A 20604-nucleotide genomic window follows, 5' to 3' on the forward strand; every position below is an offset into this window, starting at 1 on the left:
TTCATCACAAGGAAGGGGTAAGAAAAGACAGGCTACAACTGAAGCTGGGGCCTCAACAGTAACTGAAGATGGGGCTACTACAGGCACTACCACAAGAAGCAAAAGCAGTACAAGAGGAGGTAGAGGTGGAGCTGCTAAACCAAACACTAGAAGAGGAAGAGCTGCAGGCCCACTTTACAAGACAGGTCCAGAATCTTTGTCCTATTTGTTGTTTGGTGATGAAGGACAAGCTGGTCAGTCCTTGCCTGAACTGAATGAGATGGCAGCAAAAGAGTTCCAGAACACACAGAATGCCCCTACTAAAGATGTTTAGTTCTTCATGTTCCTTATGCACTGTCTTAAGCCCTTTTGTGTATTGCACTGTCATGTAATCTTGTTTCATGCACTGGCTATTAGGTGTTTCAGTCCTTTTACTGTGGTGTGACTTGAGTCATTTTAGTACAACATTATCTATGGTACCTGTTATCCTGGGATTATTCAGTGTGTATGTGTTGTGCCTGTGTTTTGCCTATTTAATCTTTAGCTTAAATTCAGTTCAAATCATTCAATCTGCTGGAATTGTGTTTCATTCATTCAAAAACACATTCAACAATCTGCTGGAATTCATTCTTTTCATTCATTCAAACAAACCCTCTAATCAACAGAGCACACAAAGGATAAATCATGCAACATACAACACAACCCAAAATCATACAAACTACAACATTTCTTTCATATCTTCTCATCTCTTCCTTGTGGATCTTCTTCTCAATCTTCCTCTCTCTCTTTAGGCTGCAAATCACCTCCTTAAGTTGTTCGTTTTCCTTTGTCAGCTTCAGATTCTCTGCTGCGAGTTGTCTCATCTGGACTGAACGAACTGAAGATGGGTTCACCTGGACCGAACGAACTGCAGAGGGGTTCACCTGGACTGTAAATTCTGGAGGAGTCGACCAATAAACTTCTGCGGTCACCTTTGCCCAGTCGTCGCCGGCGACGATGCCGCCGCCTCCGTCAGATGCCTGACTCCTCAACCCGGCCTCCTCCATCTCGTCGCCCAAGCCGTCGCAATCGCCGTCGCTCGTGCCCTAACCAGCCCTCGCCGTCTACAACGTCGTCGCCGTCGGCCTTCCCTCCGTGGACGCGGCGAGGTGGGTTAGGGATTTCTGTCAAGAAGGGGAACAGTTAGGGATTGCTGTCGAGAAGAGGAAAAGATGGACATTTGATTCGGGGGCTTTTTTGCAATTACGCGATAGTAAAAGGTTTATTTTCTAAACTTGCCATTTGCCTCAATCCCACATGGCGACTGCCCGTTCGCTGTGACCAAAAATGAATCCGCATACAAGTTAATGGACCACCTGACCCTAATTTTCAAGTTTATGTACTAAACTGCTCGCGCGATACAAGTTATGTATCGCCCGTGTTATTACCTCTTTAATAAACATACATACCGACTTTATCTCCGTGCACGATACCGGGTTGTAAGTTCTAACTATGGAGACCTACCTATACAATAATACAACTCGTATATTCTCAGCACCAGTAAGGCTCATATTCTAACACTAGTATACTCTTAGCACAAGTGCACAAGAAGACAGCTTGCAGGTTAATCAATCAATGATTCGGGAAACGTCCTTGGTCCGGAAAGCAAAATAATATGACCAGGAAGGATCGAGCTTGACCCGCACAAAAGACAGAAAGAAAAAGGTAAAGGGGAAAAATTAGCACACACACAAAAAAGAAGAAGAAGATGGAGAGCTTATCTTTTTTTCTTTGATTCTGAGAATAACGGAGAGCTTGCTATGCACTGCACCTCTGCAAGCCCCCGTTGCCTGCATTGCCCGGCCCTCGGAACACTCTAGAACAGCCCCACGGGCCTTAAAAGGCCGTTTAATCGCAGCCAGCTCAATCCAATCCCTTGGATCCCCCCACCAAATACCGTAGATCGATCTCTATTCTGTAGGTTCTCCAAAGTCGTCGTCTAGTCTTCTCAGACCTCGCCGCAGACGCAAAGTCGACATGGCCGCCGCCGCCGCGTCGGATCTGGAAAGCAAGGCGAAGGAGGCGTTTGTCGACGATGATTTCGAGCTCGCCGCCGAGCTCTACACCCAGGCCATAGAGGCCGGGCCAGCCACCGCCGAGCTGTACGCCGACCGCGCCCAGGCGCACATCAAGCTGGGCAGCTACACTGGTACGGGCTTGCCACCTTCCCCCGGTCCTTTTCTCCCCACCACGGTTCGATTCGATTGCTTGCCCGGCCCTGCGTGGTGATTTGGCGCCTGGATGCGGTTAATCGGTAGGCTTTGAAGGTTCGCCATCAGATGTTAGCACGTGGTTCTTGCTGTAGATGAGGTCGATTCGCGCTTGTTTGGTGCGTTGTCGGCGCGGTGACGTAGGTTAGGATTATAGGGTTCGACCCTCGGTTCATGCCCTAATAAGCTTAGGTTGTTTTCGTTGATATTGTTTTCTCCAATGGGGATTAAGGCTAAAAAAGTTTGATTTGTGAGGGATGACTAGATGTAATACAAGATGTGAGACAGAATAGCTTTACAGCGTTAGGATAGGCAGTACTCGAGCATGTAAACGAATACTGAGATTGTATGAGTAGGTTTTGTTGGGGTAAACCGTGGTTGCTTTCTATTCCTTGTGGCTTTAGTCTCATCTTTTAAAAGGATTGAGATCTAATGTGGTGGTATGTAATAGGTTCTATTTATATCATGCTCGGAGGCACCTAACTGCTAGTGTCAATCAGTATAAAGGGAACGAAAAACCTAGGTAGTATCATCACTGCAGTGTTATTTTGCGTCCTGTAATTCTATTATCAACAAGGATTTGTTTGCCTGCACGTTTTTTTATTCTATTCTCGTGCATTGCAGAAGTGTTGCAAAGTACAGTAAAAGGATATAATATTTTTAGGGCTGTTGTATACTCCTATCAAATCATGGATGTCTCTCTCTCTTTAATCGTTAACACTTCTGGCCAGTTGACGGTGCTGTTCCATGAAAATATATCTTGTTGTTTGTTTTTCTCATTGGAGTGCCTCTGATAAAGTAGTCAAGTTTAAGTGGTTGCAAAAAGATTTACTTTCCTGTCAAGTTGGAGGGATAAAGTAACTACGGAAGCGAACTTATCCTTCTGAAGTTAGATCTGTCAGGTGTTCTGCATAGACTAAGGTTCTGCAGCTAGGCTCATTTTTCATCCTCGCAAAAAGAACAGTCATTGGCACCCTTATTCTGGGAAATCGCAAGCGGTGCACTCTTTTCAAATATCTGGTGAGACGAGCATGGCCACGGAGGCGAGGACCTTCCTCCAGCTGAATGTGGTGAACAACACAGCTATAGCTATAGTTCCGTGTGATGAAACAATTTGGAGCCAACAATGCATTTGATTCTTGTAGCCAAAGATTTCTTACTTTTCCTATGTCAACGTGTCGGATATTCGTAAAATTAAGAACCAACAAAGCTTGTGCAAATTTGGGCTATATTGTTGTGCTATCATATTATTGTTTCCATGAAACGGAGTTATGCTGACTATGACTTGCAACCATTTTCTGCAATTTGGAGAACTTCTTAGCATTTAATTCCTCTGTATCTGTGACCTATACTAGTTTCCTCAAAGTTGCCTATTAATGAAACGCTAGTCTGGTCTTTATAATTCGGATGGAGGGAGTAGTATAAACATGTCAATTGGTGGCGCCAGTCTGTTGCCTTCGCGATGGCCCTTGTTAGGCCTTTCTGTAGGGGGTATAGACTATAGATGGTTTAATTTGATCTGGTACACATGACATTTGTAGTCATGTATTTTTTATGTTTATTTTGAATCAATAGCAATGCACATGCCTTGTGCTATCTCTAACAGCTCGTTTGGCATCCAATTTTTATAGGATTTCATTTGGTTGAATTTGAATTCCGGGTTCAAAAATCATGTTTGTCTACCATGTGGATTTGTGGAGTGAGAGACAATTCCAGAAAAATGATGGCTTTTAGAGAGGAATTGGGGTTATTTATAGTGTGATTCCATGGAATTTCAGATTGAATTCTTGTAGCCAATTCCGTGCTAAACAAGTTGGTTCCTGGAATCCAAAATAAAATTCCAGGATTCTAGGCCCAAATGATGGGTGCCAAACGAGTTGTAAAATGTTTTGAAATGATAGTGCCACAACAGGCACATGACACTATCATTTCAGTTGCATATCATGCTAGATCTTATACGCTTGATTAGTCATCCAATATATCCATAAGTATTGTGTGCTTTATTATCCTGTCAATTCCTGTTATGCCCCCATGATCATTATCATGAAAATGTCACTCTTATTCCCAATGTTCTCCTATGACAGAACACAAAACCATGTTTAGAGCACTTAGGAGCAAGAGAATGGCATGATGGTCATTGAGGCTAAGCACTTAATTTCTTTCCCAATGACTAAATTGACCTACATTTGTGAACAAATGGACTAGTTTAATCATGCTTATTTAGTTATATTATTTGTCATTATGCTCGATGGTAATTGTATGTTTCATAGTGAAACAGTATAGTGCATTGAGTGCATATTTATTTGTTGCAGAGGCTGTAGCTGATGCCAACAAAGCAATCGAACTTGATCCTTCGATGCATAAAGCGTACTATCGGAAAGGGTTAGTGGTGCATTTATCTGCTTCATTTGTTCAATAACATTTTAGAAACAAGTTATGGCCTATTAAATTTTCATTTTTATGTGACAATAAAATATTATTTGCAGAGCCGCATGCATCAAGCTGGAGGAATACCAAACTGCTAAGGCTGCTCTTGAATTGGGTTCTTCCTATGCATCTGGTGACGCGAGGTTTGCTCGTCTGATAAAGGAATGTGATGATCGCATTGCTGGTTAGTGGAACCTAGTAGATAGATCTTTTAGTTTGGGCGTGCCATTATGTGAATATTTCCTTCATTTTTGCATGCTTGTTTGCTTGCGTCTTCTGTGATAATCTTTCATAGCAGCTTTGCATACTGATACTGAACAACTACATATTAATCTTACAATGGTTTCAAACATGCTTGCATTTCTGAGAATGTCTTCCCTTGCTCTTTTAACACTCTTGTATTACTGGTGGTATGAGTTATTAACTAGTAATCTTTTCAGAGGAGGCTAGCCAGGTGCCGGCAAAGAAGGCTACTGCTGTTGTTCCAGCTGCAACTTCTGGGGCTACAACTGTGGCCACTCCTGCTGAGGACAAAGAGGATGGTGCGAACATGGAGAATTCACTGCCAAATGTGGAAGTGCCAAGCAAGCCCAAATACAGGTAATTGTGCAGAATTACTTCAGTAATGTTCCCATCACCCAAAACACATTTCTTTTCTTGTACAAGCCTGTTCCAAATTTCGAATTTAGGGAGCCATCTAGTACATTTAGTAAAATCTATATTTGATTACCACCTAAATCACATGTACATGATTGAAGGAGGAAAATAGTGTATCTGTCTTCAATAAAATGTAAATGCTATGTCCTAAACAGCAGATTGGTGCTAACATTTTCTGGTAATGCATTTTATGTTGTAGGCATGACTTCTACAATAGTACCACAGAAGTGGTACTGACAATATTTGCTAAGGGTGTTCCAGCTGACACTGTGGTTGTTGACTTTGGTGAACAGATGGTGTGTTTCTCTCCCCCTTCCAAATCGGTTGTTATTTTGCTGTGTTGACTAATCTAGTTTCACTTTCTAGTTGAGCGTCTCAATTGAACTTCCTGGTGAGGAACCATACCATTTTCAGCCTCGCCTGTTTGCAAAGGTACGTTCTCGGTTACTACACCTAATATGTGGCTATTTGTGTACAGATTGCAAACCTTGCAGATTATTACTATTCTTTTGCTTCTCTACCGCCTCCTATCTCATATTTGCTAGTGATTAATCAAGAAATACAATTTCGTATGGAATATGTATGGTAGTACATACAACTTTTAGTTTCAGAAACACAATACTTTTCCCCCTTGCGTACATTTTTTTCCCACTCCCACCTATAAGATGAGTGGCACTGTTGCATAAACTACATGCACAATAAATTGTTTCTTGGTATACTGTACAATGATGTTTAAAATGTCTATAAACAACTCTGAAAACACATGATTCTGGACTTCATCACTGCAAAGCCAGGATAAACATTAACTTTTTTGCTTGCACAGTTTTGCCGCAAGATGGCGAAATTTTTAAATGAGAACTTATTTGCAAAATAATTTTGGTTGTATTTTTAAAACAGTCATTGTGGCGCCAAGCTTCTGGCATTCTTTGTGACAAAAGAGTGCCACAAAAGCTAAAAGGCAAGTTCTATAGGACGGCGATTCGACCCGCAATATTGTATGGCGCTGAGTGTTGGCCGACTAAAAGGCGACATGTTCAACAGTTAGGTGTGGCGGAGATGCGCATGTTGAGGTGGATGTGTGGCCACACAAGGAGGGACCGCGTCCGGAATGATGATATTCGAGACAGAGTTGGGGTAGCACCGATTGCAGAGAAGCTTGTTCAGCATCGTTTAAGATGGTTTGGGCATATCCAGCGCAGGCCTCTAGATGCTCCAGTGCATAGCGGACGGCTAAAGCGTGCTGGAAATGTCAAGAGAGGTCAGGGTAGACCAAACTTGACATGGGAGGAGTCCGTAAAGAGAGATCTGAAGGGCTGGAATATCACCAAAGAACTAGCCATGAACAGGGCTGCATGGAAGCTTGCTATCCATGTGCCAGAACCATGAGTTGGTTGCGAGTTTTTATGGGTTTCACCTCTAGCCTACCCCAACTTGTTTGGGACTAAAGGCTTTGTTGTTGTTGTTGTTGTTGTTGTTGTTGTTGTTGTTTTAAAACAGTCATTAGGCACATCCTCAATTATATCATCTTGGAACAATGATCAATCTGCACTACCGTATTAATATGAAATCAGTTAATTGCTAAGAGTGTAAGATTTGATGTGATGTTGCAATAAATATAGCCCATAGTTCTTTGGCAACTGGCGACATACAATCACGCCTGATGAACACATGCATCCTTAGGTCGATTACGTAATGAAGATAATGTTTGGATCCTGGATTTGTTCTCTCCATGGCTTTGCGATTGGTCCCTTCCATGGATGTTCCTGAAATTCAATTGTGATCTGAGAGGGTGACAGTAATTGTTTTTACTTGGCTTAGTTTGTGGTTGCTAAACTATGCTGCGCTGAACTTGTTTTATTATCTGCTGTGAAAAAAAAGTCAAACACAGCCGTTAGTGGTATATTGACTAGTTTGATCTGTTACACATTAACATTAATTTGTTGTTTGTTGACTGTTGACATTCAGATTATCCCAGAGAAGTGCAAATATTTTGTATTATCCACAAAGGTTGAAATACGCCTAGCAAAAGCAGAGCCGCTTACATGGACATCGTTGGATTATAGCGGTAAACCAAAGGTCCCTCAGAAGATAAACTTACCTGGTAAATCCTCAGAAGGTTTCAGCAAGAATTCTTGGCTTGCCTAGTGAGAAAGCTAAAATTGAAATTTATCATTGATAATTTGTACTGTTGACTATCTCATGGTGTTTTTATTTAATGTAAATACTCTCACATTTTCTTCGTTACATATAAAATCTCTTTAAGTGCTTTTAATATGCTCTGATCCAAATTTTGAGCCATGATTTATGGCTACACAGAGAGGCATGTTCCTGACATTGGTTAACAAGAACATATTTATAATGAAAAATAGTCCTGATTGCTGAGTCTATAAATAAAGAAGGAAAGATATTCCTGATTGCTGAGTCTATAAATCTCCCTGACATATTTATTATTCATGTCACAGGCTGTTTTTGTGTTGTTCGAATTTGCAGAATGGTTACTTAGGTAGTTTAAACCCGTGTCAATTTAATAGAACTCTCTCCAAAAACGTCTGTTCACCAGAAGTTTATTTTCTGTCTGTAAAAAAAAGCGGTTTTATGTTTATCTTGAATTCAAGATGCACATCATACAGTCGCCCAATTTTGTACAAAATCTGTGCTCTGGGTTTGTATTGTCTTTACATTTTCGTCTTCATGTTTTGCAGCTGAATCAGCCCATAGGCCATCCTACCCATCATCGAAACCCAAAAAGGACTGGGATAAGCTGGAGGCTGAAGTGAAAAAACAGGTTTCTTTCTACAAACAATTAATCCCAACTTCCACTGCGTACAATGAAGTTTCTCATAATTTTGAGTTTGTATCAGGAGAAAGACGAAAAACTTGATGGGGATGCTGCATTGAACAAATTCTTCCGTGAAATTTACAGTGATGCTGATGAAGATATGCGAAGGGCAATGATGAAGTCTTTTGTATGTGATCTCTAGTCTCATCACTCAGCTTTTTAGTCAATCAACTCGTGTTGGCATAGCTAACAGAAGTTTGTCATGTTTAGTACTGACATATAGCGTGTGGACCTTTCTCTTGTTGCAGGTGGAGTCAAATGGAACCGTTCTCTCAACCAACTGGAAAGATGTTGGTACAAAGAAAGTTGAAGGAAGCCCTCCCGATGGAATGGAACTGAAGAAGTGGGAGTATTAATGAACTCAGATAATCCATGTTGTAAATCCTGGTCGTGTGTCATGCATGACTTAGCTGCAAACTTGCATGTCAATGTTGGTGGAATTATGTGTGTTGCTCTTCATTGTTTCCATATTGTAAGCGGTTTGGTTGACAGGATAGATTTTCAGTACTATCGTAGTTTTTGCAAGACACATCTGGTCAATTAGAGTCTTCTATACCTGTGTTTCTGCGGTATGAAGTGCAGTCTGGTATCTGGTACGGCAAAACTATAATCTGCGAATTCTTTTGCTTTTTCTAATGTAACCATCTCAATTTATTCTAATATGTTATCTTGATGGATTTTTCCGAGAAACTGACCGGTCACTGCTTAGGATAGTGCAAGTAGGCCGCTAAAAAATATTTACATGTTAATTCTTAAAAAAATACTCCAGTGTGCTTGTGTTATCCAAAATGTAACTTCCAACTTTGCGCTCTCTCCGTTCCAAAATATGTGGCGTAAAATATGTGGCGTGGGCGTGGATTTGTATGCACGTTAGTTATCCAAAATGTAACTTCCAAATATCAGTCTGTTTACCTGGTCTCAGTATTTTCTTTAGTTTCTCCTGCCGGCTGTGAGTTTTCTGCTGATCTCAAAAGGAATTGATCTCGGTGAGGTCAAATACTTGAGCTGACTCGGATGCCAGCCTTGGTGCTTCTCCAACTAAGTACACGAGTTCTCTGGTGAGGTGGCAAATAAGTTTCCATCGTCGGGTGGCCTAAGTGTCAGCATCATCAAGCTTAGTTTTTTCCCGTTCTCAAGCAAGTGATGATAAAAATGTAAATTTGGAAGTTTAACGAGGTGACTTGGTTTTCGGGATGTTTTTCCGCGCTTATGACGTGTGTCCACCCTTAGCTTGTGCGCATGCAAACTGTGAGAGAGACGTTGCTTGACACGTGGATTGATGGGGACTGACCTTGGCAGCAAGGCTCTAGATGAATTTTGTTTGTATTGTGATGAGAATGAAAAACCGTATGTGATTCGATAATGTTCTGTCCAATATATAAGCTTACAAAGAGTTGCGTCTCGTCCAGAGGGATGCGAGCAACAGCCGCGTCTGCTCGGGAGAGACACGCACGTGCAAGGCGCGCAGGCCCGACGGTTTGCACAAATGCAACCGTTCGGAGTAATTACAAGGGATGATTAACATTAATCTAACTAATCTTAACACTCCTCCTAATCATGTCTTGTCCTTACTAGTGGTTCATCATCTTGAATAGAGATCTCCTCCAAAAACCCTGTGGGAAAAATATGAGGAGAATGGCGTATGATATGTTGCTAAAACTTCTTAAAACCCAGTGGGAAAATAAAGAGAAAATGATGTAACATATAATGGTTATTGTCTTCATGATTGTCCATACGAGAAAAACCTTTGAAGGAAAAACTCATGGTGAAGTTTAGAGAACAATAAAAATGTCATGTATACATCCTTTTAAAAACCTCGGTGGGAAAAAAATGGGAGGTACGGCATTTGTACTTGTGTTGCTATTACCTCATTAAAAACCTTTGATGAGAACCAAGAGAGTAAACTCATAAAGGGAAAAAGAGTGTAATATGATGTTTGAATAAGTTATATTTCAGGAAGGTACTCCCCCTGACCCATGCAAGTCTCGAAGTCATCTCATACCAATTCCAGAAACGTATTTATCGAATGTTGAACTTGGTAGAGATTTCGTGAATAGATCTGCGAGATTATCGCATGATTTGACTTGCAAAATGTTTATTTCCCCATTCTGCTGAAGTTCACGAGGATAAAACAATTTGGGGGCAATATGCTTAGTAATGTTGCTTTTGATATAACCTGTTTGCATCTGTGCAACACAAGCTGCATTATCTTCATAGATAATGGTTGCTGATCCAATGAGACCAATACCACATGGTTGTTGTATGTGGTTTGTCATTCTGCGTAGTCACACGCATTCGCGTGATGCCTCATATAGAGATATGATTTCAGAATGATTAGTGGATGTAGCCACTAGGGTCTGTTTGGAAGACTTCCATGAGATAGCTGTTCCACCATGAAGGAACACGAAGCCGGTTTGTGATCTGGCATTGTGAGGGTCTGACAAGTATTCAGCATCAACATATCCAATCATATTAGAGTCCAGATTTCTCTGGAATTGAAAAAATAAACCAAGATCTTTGGTGCCTTGGAGATATCGAAAGATATTTTTGACTCCCGTCCAATGACGTTTGGTTGGAGCAGCGCTATGTCTAGCAAGTAGATTCACTACGAATGCGATATCAGGCCTGGTGCAGTTCGCAAGATACATAAGCGCTCCAATGGCACTGAGATAAGGAACCTCGGGTCCCAATATCTCTTCTCCATCTTCCCTTGGTCTAAATGGATCTTTCTCTACGTCTAGAAATCGAACGACCATGGGAGTTTTAGATGGATATGATTTGTCCATATTAAATTTCTCCAATATTTTCTGGATGCAAGCGGCCTGGTGAACCAAAATACCTGAGGGAAGGTGCTCAAGTTGAAGACCCAAGCAAAATTTGGTTTTACCCAAATCCTTCATCTCAAATTCCATTTTTAGGTGATTGCGTGCTTCATCAATATCTTGTGAGTTGCCGATAATGTTGATATCATTGACATACACAGAAATGATGCAAAATCCTGTTGAGGATTTCTTAATAAAAACACATGGACAATCATCATTATTGGAGTAACCCTTTTGTAAAAGGAACTCACTAAGTCGGTTGTACCACATCCGCCCCGACTGTTTTAAGCCATATAATGACTTATTCAGTTTTACACAATACATGTTGCGTTTTGCGTTAGGATTCGAGGCAGCGTTAGCCTTGCTTTGTATCTCACCACCTCATTGTTCTCATTCCGTTTCCGAACGAAAACCCATTTGAATCCCACAGGGAAAACATTGGGAGGTGTAGGTATTGCGTCATTGAATACCTTCTTTTTGTTAAGTGAGGCAATTTCTGCTTGGACTGCATCCTTCCATTGAGGCCAGTCGGAGCGTTTTTCACACTCAGCCATGGTCTTTGGATCATGATCATTTTGAAGGTTTTTTGCAATCGTAGTTGAGAAATATATGTCGACAATTGTAGACTTTCGGTCATATGATTCGCCAGAATCAATGTAGTTGGTGGAAATTTCATTTACCCTTAGTGACTGATCGTTATCTCCCAATACGATTGAGTCTGGGCATTCTGATGTCCCAGTTAATGTGTGCACCACTGAACTGGGTTGTGGAGGTTGCCCTTCCACCAGGCGAATAGTGCCCGTTTGGTGTCTATCAACGTGGACTTGACTTGCATTTACTGATTCGAAGGATTTCTTCCTCTGTTTCCTTTGTTGCTTGCGAGGAGCAGGATCCTGGGTTGCAGCCGTACTTCTCCCCCTCTTATTTTGAACGGGAGATTGAGTGGTTTTAGTTGGTACCTCCACTCTTTCAGGTGCATTTCTCGCACGATTGTAGGATTTTGTAACACCTTTATAGTCAGTAAATGAATCTGGCAGATTATTTGCAATCTGTTGCAAATTGATTATTTTCCGAACTTGGAGTTCAGTCTCTTGAGTACGTGGATCTGAGGAGGAAATGTCTTGGGCATTTCAATTGATTTCCTAGCATTTTTCCTGGTACTTGAAATTTCCTCCTAATGCCGGGAAATGGTCCTCATTAAAGATGCAATCAGCGTGAAGGGCTGTGAATAGATCCCCCGTTAGGGGCTTTAGGTACTTGATAATCGACAGCGATTTGTACCCCACATAGATACCCAATTTCCAGCGTGGGCCCATGGATGTACGCTGCGGTGGTGAGATCGGCACATATGTGGCGCATCCTAACTTACGCAGATGGGAAATATTTGGAGTATTTCCATGTACTAGTTGTAGAGGGGAAGTACTATGATATGCAGTAGGTCGCAATTGAATTAAGTTAGCAGCGTGTAATACTGCATGACCCCAACATGAAGTTGGTAAATTGCAATTCATAAGTAAGGGTCGTGCGATGAGCTTGATTCTTTTAATCAGAGATTCAGCCAAACCATTTTGCGTGTGAACGTATGGGACATAGTGCTGAACTTCAATCCCTAGTGCCATACAATAATCATTGAAGACTCTTGAGGAGAATTCTGCGTCATTGTCCATTCGAATTGATTTAATTCGATGTTCGGGATAATGGGCTTGTAACTTAATAACTTGCCTCATTATTTTAGCAAAAGCATGATTCCGTGTAGATAATAGACACACATTGGACCATCGTGTAGATGCGTCAATTAGAACCATGAAGTACCTGAAAGGTCCTGTTAACGGTTGGATGGGACCACAAATGTCGCCTTGAATGCGTTCAAGGAACTGAAGTGGTTCCGCTTGGATTTTGAGATGTGAAGGTTCCAAAATTAGCTTTCCAGTGGCACATGCAGTGCACATAAAATCTGAAGATTGTGGGAATTTAGCATCAATTAAATCATGACCGATAGAATTGCTGGTGATTTTCCGCATCATCCCTATTCCAGGGTGACCAAGGCGATCATGCCAAGTTTGGAATGTATTGACATTCTGAAAAATTATCTTATACGCAACATGTGTTACAGGTTTGATGTATGTATAGTACAACCCAGACGTTAAAGAAGGAATTTTCTCAAATATTCGTTTGCCATATCCGCTATCTTTGGTAAAGAGGAGATACTCCTCTTTATCGTTATCATTGGTCTCAATATGGAAACCATTTTTTTCGATATCTCTATAGCTTAGTAGGATACGGGTTGAATCCGGATATAATAGAGCATCCTCGATTACCAATGGAGTACCCATAGGGAGGGTAATTATGGCACGTCCAGAGCCAACAATTACCGCATCGCATCCGGCGATTGTTAAAATCTCTCCACTCTTTTTTAGTAAGAGTCTGGAAATATTTAATCTTCCTTAGTATAGAGTTTGTGGTAGCGTTGTCCACAAGACATAATTCCTCTTCCATCAGATTGACTCCCATAGAAATCTATATACCAAAATGTAGAATTAAAATCTTATTGGATATATAGAATACATACAACTTTATTTATATCAGAGTGCTGATACAATATTGTAATATACAATATAAAATGATAACGACAACAACGACTATATGTTCTATTACAATACATCAATATAAGTAATGGACTTGGTATCCACAGAGTGATGAGATAATTCAAAGTCCGCAAACAGGTCGTTTGAGGAATATTCAATCATCATGTTCTCCGTGCCCAAAGGCTGCTGTGACTGCTGGAATGCCTCGTTGTTGCTTGGTTCCGGAGGAACGGCTTGCGAACGATCAGCTTCCTTGATGCTGTCGGACTGAAGATTGAAGTGTGCTTCATATCTTTGACCTTGGGGAGGTTGCTTCTGTCCCAGGGATTGTTGATACAGATTGACCAGATATCGTGGAATTCGGCATTTTTTCGTGGTGTGCTTGTAGCATCCACATTTCTGGCAAAGATTAGTTTTTTCAAACTTAGGCTTTGCGATGCCCTTCCCGCAGTCTGAGTTCTGTGGCTTGCGCTTCTTATTGCATTTGCGATTACCTCTAAAGTTCGTTGGTTGGCTTTGAGATGAGCCATTGAACTTGGTATTCCGAAAATTTGCATGTACTTCAGGGAGAGGAGCAGCACCAATAGGTCGCTGTTGATGATTCTTCAAAAGGAGCTCATCATGTTTCTCAGCTTGGAGAAGTACATGAATTAAATCGGAATAAATTTGGTAATCCCTTGCACGATATTGTTGTTGTAGAATCCTATCAGCCGGGAGCATAGTAGACAGAGTCTTTTCTATTTTTTCCGCATCTGTAGGTTCCTTTTTGCAAAAGCGCAACTTAGAACAAATTTTATGAACTTCATGATTGTACTCTCCAACAGACTTGAAGTCCTGGAGTCGGAGTTGAGTCCATTCATGATTAGCTTCAGGCAAAATGACTGCCTTTTGCTGTTCATATCTTGTTTTAAGTGCTTACCACATGGTACTTGGAGATTCCTCCATTAAGTACTCAGCCTTGAGATCTGGATGAATATGATGCCTTATGATGTATAAGGCAGAATATTTCTGCATTTCAGTTAGTTCAGCAACTCCCTCCTGAGGAGGTTGGAGTGCAGCAGCAATCCCTCGAGATGCGAGGCTGATCCGTTGAGCGCTAGCTCAGTGAATTCTTTTGCGGTCATCTTTGCCTGCATGGAGTTAAACCAGAGATTCGATTAATTTACTTGTGAGTAAATTAAATATCGTCATGGTTATATTGTAATAGTATTTGCAAGATTTGAAAATAATAATTCAAGTGAAGACTTGAATAAAATAGTGTAAACCTCAAATTATTGATATAACACGTTGAAGATAGTCACCAAAAGTGGTGTAGATCTCTCAGTACTACGCAAATAATTCGCTGCTTTCAATAAGGTGTATGTTCCCACGGAACATTCAATGCCATTTTAGCATTTTACCGTTATTGAGAGACTATAGTACCTTGTGTTATATTCAATTTAAATATTTGGGAGCGCACGTTGAAGGTAGTCATTATGTTAATACCTTGTGTTATATTCAATTCGTGCTGATAACGTGTTTGTATTGTGATGAGAATGAAAAACCGTATGTGATTCGATGATGTTCTGCCCAATATATAGGCTTACAAAGAGTTGCGTCTCGTCCAGAGGGAGGCGAGCAACAGCCGCGTCCGCTCGGGAGAGACACGCACGTGCAAGGCGTGCAGGCCCGACGGTTTGCACAAATGCAACCGATTCGGGGTAATTACAAGGGATGATTAACATTAATCTAATTAATCTTAACAAGTTTCTCACCATCTGGGATTGGCTCCATGGTCTTCGGCAGGAGGATGGGGTAGCCGATACCCTAACTTGGCATTGGTCGACGGTGTCTACTCGACGAAGTCGGCTTACTCAAATCCCTTCATTGATCGCGTGTTCAACCTGCTCGCGGCTGTGGTGTGGAATTCGCGGGCCTCGGCAAAATGCATGTTCTTCGCTTGGCTGGTGAGAAACCAATGCTAGACGGCGGACCGACGTGAGGTCTTTCGCACCCCGACAAATGCCCCATTTGCAGACCAAGAGCAGGAGTCCATCTCCCATCTCCTTTTGGGATGTGTCATGCAAAGACAGGTGTGGAAGAACCTGTTGACGATGTGGGATCGGAGAGGGTGGATTCCGAGTGCGGACTCTAGTCTGCGTGATTGATGGTCTTCACTTCCAATTCCACATCGCGTTCGGAAGGATTTCTAGACAACGATAAACCTGGTCTTATGGACCATTTATTGTCATTGGAACGATGTGGTCTTTAACGGGGCGGACCCTTCGGTAAAGCGGATCCTTCTTACTATCGGAGAGGAGTTCACTCAATGGGAGCATGTTGGGCTCATCAGGGGTAGAGTCTCTTTTCCGGCCCTTGCGGCAAGTAGGTCGCCGGTTGGCACATAGTCATCTTTTATTTTATTGCCACTTGTTAGCGTTGTTACGTCGGTATTGGCATTGTACTGGCCTTCCGACACTTTTCTTTAATCGATGATGAACCCATTGGGCTGCATTCTTGAAAAAAAAAGTTTAACAAGGTTCATGCCCTTCCCTTTGCCATAACCAACAATCTTAAGAGAATAATAATCCAAGCACTGACAATTGTCCTTGATTGATTTTTCATTAATTAAGAAGCAAAAGTTCATGATGAAAATTCATGCATGTGATGACTTCAAAGATATAACTAGTGAAACTTGTCCTCGTGAATAATTTTAAAGAAAAATGATCATGCATGTTATTTATCGAAGGTCGAATGAAGAAAAAATGTAGCAATCAAGAGCCTCAAGTAAGTTTAAGCTGACTCAAGATAAAAACAAAATCATAGGCCCTTGACCGAAGGAAGTAGGCCGAAGGAAGTAGGGATTGTCATGCAATTTTTTGTAGAGATTTTCTCCCTTTTTCTGAAAATTGGATTCAGCCTTTGACCGTTATGATTTTGGGTAGTTTGATCAAATTAAGCTACACTAAATATACCTTCTCTTCCCCTTTGATTCCACCAACTTTATTTTCTTCCACGTGGGGTTTTGCCCACATAACGTCCAAGATGTCTTGTCTTTTTGGTGTTTACTTTTTGCAAGCTTTGGGTGGTTAAAATTTGTGCCTACAATATTTTTTAGCATTTGATGGTACCAGCCCAAAGGATAGAGAAGAGATGTATCTACCACAAGATACTCTACTTGATCAATGGAAATATTTCAACTTCGGTGAATTTTACTTGTAATGACGATTACAATTTACTTCGAATGGCATGCGCAAATCCCTGCAGTGCGTTAGAGTGACTTTGGGTCATTGTCACATGGGGCCCACGTCTGAAGGGCCCATGTGTCAATGGCCCAAAGTACCAGATAATCCGTGGCGATAGGTAGGTATGGTAGAGTAAATGTCATAACTGGAAAAAGTCGATTATCTTTTTTTAAAGAATTTGAGACCAAGATAGTTATCTTCCTTTTAAAATATTGAACATTATATCGAACAAAACGTAACAATCACCAAATTTATCGCTTTGGCGGGCTTAGCGGCGCTAATACCGTTTTTTCTAGTTAGCGTAAAAAGCAGCTTAGCTTTCGCAGGAGCCCTCTCGGGACGCTATAGCACCGCTATTTAGAAACGTTGACAAATACACACCAGAAAACCTATACACGGTTCTGTTGTAGAGATGCAAGCGAGATCTTCTTATGTCTCATTAAAAGTTTACTAGAAGAATTATAGATTGGCTAGAACTGAGACATACGCAAGATCCAGCTTGCATCCCGGCCCTATTCTCTTGCCTCCCATGTGTGACCTTCACTCTCAAATAGGTGAGTCAGAAGGGGCACAAAAATAAAAATAAAAAACGCTGGTTCACCTTCAGCTCTAGCTATAGCGAGAGTCGTCTTCCCAGGACGCCCTCCTCCTCGAAGACATGATCCAAGTCACCATCCATGGGCGCCAGTAAATCGTCCAGCGCCATGTCCATGGGCCAGAACTCGTTCTCGTCGTTCGCCATCGCTGAAGCCTCGCTGTTGTCGTCCTCCAGTTTGCACTTTGCTGCCTCGTGGGCGTTGCCGCTGCCGGCTTTATTGTTGTCTCGGCTCTTGGGCGACGCTGTCGGGTGGTCCTCGGTAGGGGTATTGGACTTGTGGCGGGTGGTTCCGGCGAGCGCGTTGATCTGCGTCGGCACGGGATGGCAGTGCTCAGCCATGTACGTGATGACGAGCACCCCGGGCTTGGCCGGGCTGCGCTCCACCATCTTCCGGGCCATGCACCCCTTCATGCTGCTGCACTTGTAGTATCCCCTGTGACACCGATAAGATGACAAAAAAGAATTTGAGTATAGGGGACTTCATGTTAGAGGCTTAATCACATACAGTGCAATCTCCATCGATCGATTGAGAAAACGGATTATGAGTGACTAGTAGACGCACTAGTACAAGTTGTCAACGATTCGCTAGCTAGTGAGTAGTGACGACACGACTGTAACGCGTGGAAATGGGAAGGTAAGGTCAAAGAGGTTCAGCTAATTAAAAAAAATTACCGGGGATAAGGCGAGCCTTTGATGGGCTTTTGGCCGTACTTGCGCCACGCCCAAAGGTCGGAGGAGACGCCGCCGTCGGCCACCGGCACCTCGCACACCACCTTCTTCAGCTGGCTCTTCTTGCTGCTCTCCAGCGAACAAGATCACAGTTAGTACTACTCCGTTTTTCTTCATAAAAAAATCCAAATTGATGGAGTAGCATAACCGAACGATCGCAAATTAATTAACTTTGTAAGTATACGAACCTTCTCTTTGGCCGGGGCGTGCTGCGTATCCCCGGCTTCCGGCCAGGCGGCACCCGCGTCTGCCCACCGGACGTGGAGGTGGAGGTGGATGCAGCCGCGGCGGGGAAAGAGATCATCACCTCACGGCGGCCTTCATCCGGATTCGCCCAAGCCTGCGGCGACGAAGACGACGTTGTGGACAGCAAGAACGGCTTGTGATCCAAATCAAGGTACTCCAGTTCGTACAGCGCCGACGCGTCCTTTGCCGCCGCCCGCGCAGATCCCCGGGCCGCCACCACCTGATCCCTTGGCCCGCACGCAGCCCGCTCCTTGACCTGATCCGCCTCCGCTTCGGCCTCCGATTTCGGCGCCGGGGCGCGGTAGTCGTGGGGGTGGGAGGAGGAGACGCCGCTGCCGCTGCAGCTCCTCACGACGGCCTGAAGGTCCCAGTCGTTGAGGTGTTCCATGCGCAGCAGCAGCAGGGGCCGCGCACACATGAACGGCGACGACTATGACTGGCCTAGCTTGGAGCTCGATGGAGGGCTAAGCTTTGACGAGTTGAGCTGAGCTAGGAGGACACGCGTGGGGTTGACTTTTGCTGCCACGCACTGGCAGGCCGGTACAGGCAAATATATATATATATACACGCGTACGTACGTCTCTGTACATGGCCGACGCGTACACCGGCCGGCCGGGAGGATTAGTTCTGGAGTGGCACGGAGGGGGGGGGGGGGGGGGGCTAATAAGCGAGGCCGACGACTCGATCCCTTTAAAGTCAAAGGCAAGTGGTGGGCACGGCGGCAGCAGAGATAAGAAGATCGCGTCGACGATCCGGATTTGAACCGATCAGCCACAACACATTGGATATATTGGCGGCAGCTCCGTTGCTCTCTGTATACACTTGTCAAAAGGGGCACTTTGGCTTCGCTTCCTAGTTATTGTTTTCCTTTGACTTTGCTCCAAATGTCAAAAGGGAGAGAGGGGCAAAGGGCGAGGAATCTTTTCCATGGAACTCTCTCGCGTCATAAAGCACGCAGCAGCAGCAGCAAAGGAGGAGAGGACCTAGCAAAGCCAGCCGCAGGGGAATTTGAACTTTACAAAACACTTGACTCTTTATACCAATCCTATATATCTACATATATTATTGGTTGCACTACTTGACTGCTTGAGCTCGTCAGGCGTCGGTTATTCTCGATCTGGATTCTGACCTTGCGGAAATGTCAAAGGGCGAGCGCGCGAGCGTATCGCGGAGACAGGCAGGGAGAGTGCGTGCATGAGCCGTGGGCACAAGATCTTGCCCACATGCGCGTCATATCCATCCTCTGAACTCTGAAGCCTTCCGGCCGCCGGTAGCTACCGCGTGGGGGCAGTAGACTAGCCAGAGCCGCGTACGTAAGGCGCCCAATCGGCGCGGAGATAAGTGCCAAAGCGACGGTGGAGAGAGTGCGCAGCCTTTTGGCCACGACAAGGACGCCAGAGAGGGCCGGGGCCGGCCTGCCTGCCTGCCTGCCTGCACGCGCCGATCGATGGGGCAACGACGGTGGACGCCGACGCGCAGATTTTGGCGTCGGGAGAAGCAGGGCTGATGGCTAATATGGCTTGTTTTGCGCGCGTGCCGAGCGGGCCAAGTGATGAGAGCGATGGATAATTTCGAGGATACGGATAAGTTGCAAGTGTGGAATGACAGGTACGGTTCGGTCTGTACACGTTAGCGCTATTATATCGCCTCTGGCTGGCCGATCGCCACTAGCTACCGCGGTTTTGTTAGGTTCGGGTGTGCGGTCGGTATGTATGCTTTCTCGTTGAGAGCCGGCCGGGCCGATCGAGTGACGCGTGAATGTGTTTTTTCTCGGTTGGGTTGCCGGTTGCAATCAGCTGCTGCTAACATTAACGTAGTTGAAGCGGCACATCCATCCGGGTGAGAGCTTTCCGGCTGTGAGGAGGAAGTGAGAGTGAGATGGTCGATCGCGACGGTAACTATCGACAAAAAAAAAGTGTGTCTATTGGCACATGTAGGTAGCAACCTTTAAAACGGATGATTAATTTGTTACGATGTTTACTTTTGCAAATTAAAAAAAAAAGAATTTCCGCGTTTAGTCTCCAGTGAAGACTGGCTAGTACCCATGCGGTGCTACCCACTGAAAAATACATGTCTTAAAAATAAAGTGTACTAGTATTATCTAAGGTCATATAATTCATATTTATTCCCGCTTCAATGATTTGTGTGACCAAATAAAATTAACTGACACAGTCTGTAAGGTGATGGATCGTCGTCACCAATTGGTTTTTTTTATAGGAGTAGAAACAATAAAGCATATTCATGTCTGC

The 20604-nt window shown here is 43.4% G+C and overlaps 2 protein-coding genes across 2 annotated transcripts; one reads left to right on the plus strand and one right to left on the minus strand.

Annotated features, from left to right (window-relative positions):
* Positions 1–1771: 1771 nt before the first annotated feature.
* On the plus strand, positions 1772–8824 carry LOC100838478 (protein SGT1 homolog). The gene is made up of 10 exons (XM_003569346.4): positions 1772–2167; positions 4541–4610; positions 4715–4839; positions 5096–5255; positions 5512–5608; positions 5679–5744; positions 7278–7413; positions 8015–8097; positions 8174–8278; positions 8400–8824. The coding sequence occupies exons 1-10, from the start codon at positions 1996–1998 to the stop codon at positions 8505–8507; spliced, it is 1122 nt and encodes a 373-aa protein (XP_003569394.1). The 5' UTR covers positions 1772–1995; the 3' UTR covers positions 8508–8824.
* An 8156-nt stretch (positions 8825–16980) lies between these two features.
* On the minus strand, positions 16981–18995 carry LOC100824490 (WRKY transcription factor 22). Its single transcript, XM_003566853.4, has 3 exons — positions 18298–18995; positions 18053–18175; positions 16981–17813 (listed from the first exon to the last, which is right to left on the minus strand). The coding sequence occupies exons 1-3, from the start codon at positions 18771–18773 to the stop codon at positions 17396–17398; spliced, it is 1017 nt and encodes a 338-aa protein (XP_003566901.1). The 5' UTR covers positions 18774–18995; the 3' UTR covers positions 16981–17395.
* Positions 18996–20604: the final 1609 nt, after the last annotated feature.

Source organism: Brachypodium distachyon, chromosome 2 (genome assembly GCF_000005505.3).
Source record: "Brachypodium distachyon strain Bd21 chromosome 2, Brachypodium_distachyon_v3.0, whole genome shotgun sequence".
In the NCBI taxonomy this organism is placed as follows: domain Eukaryota; kingdom Viridiplantae; phylum Streptophyta; class Magnoliopsida; order Poales; family Poaceae; genus Brachypodium; species Brachypodium distachyon.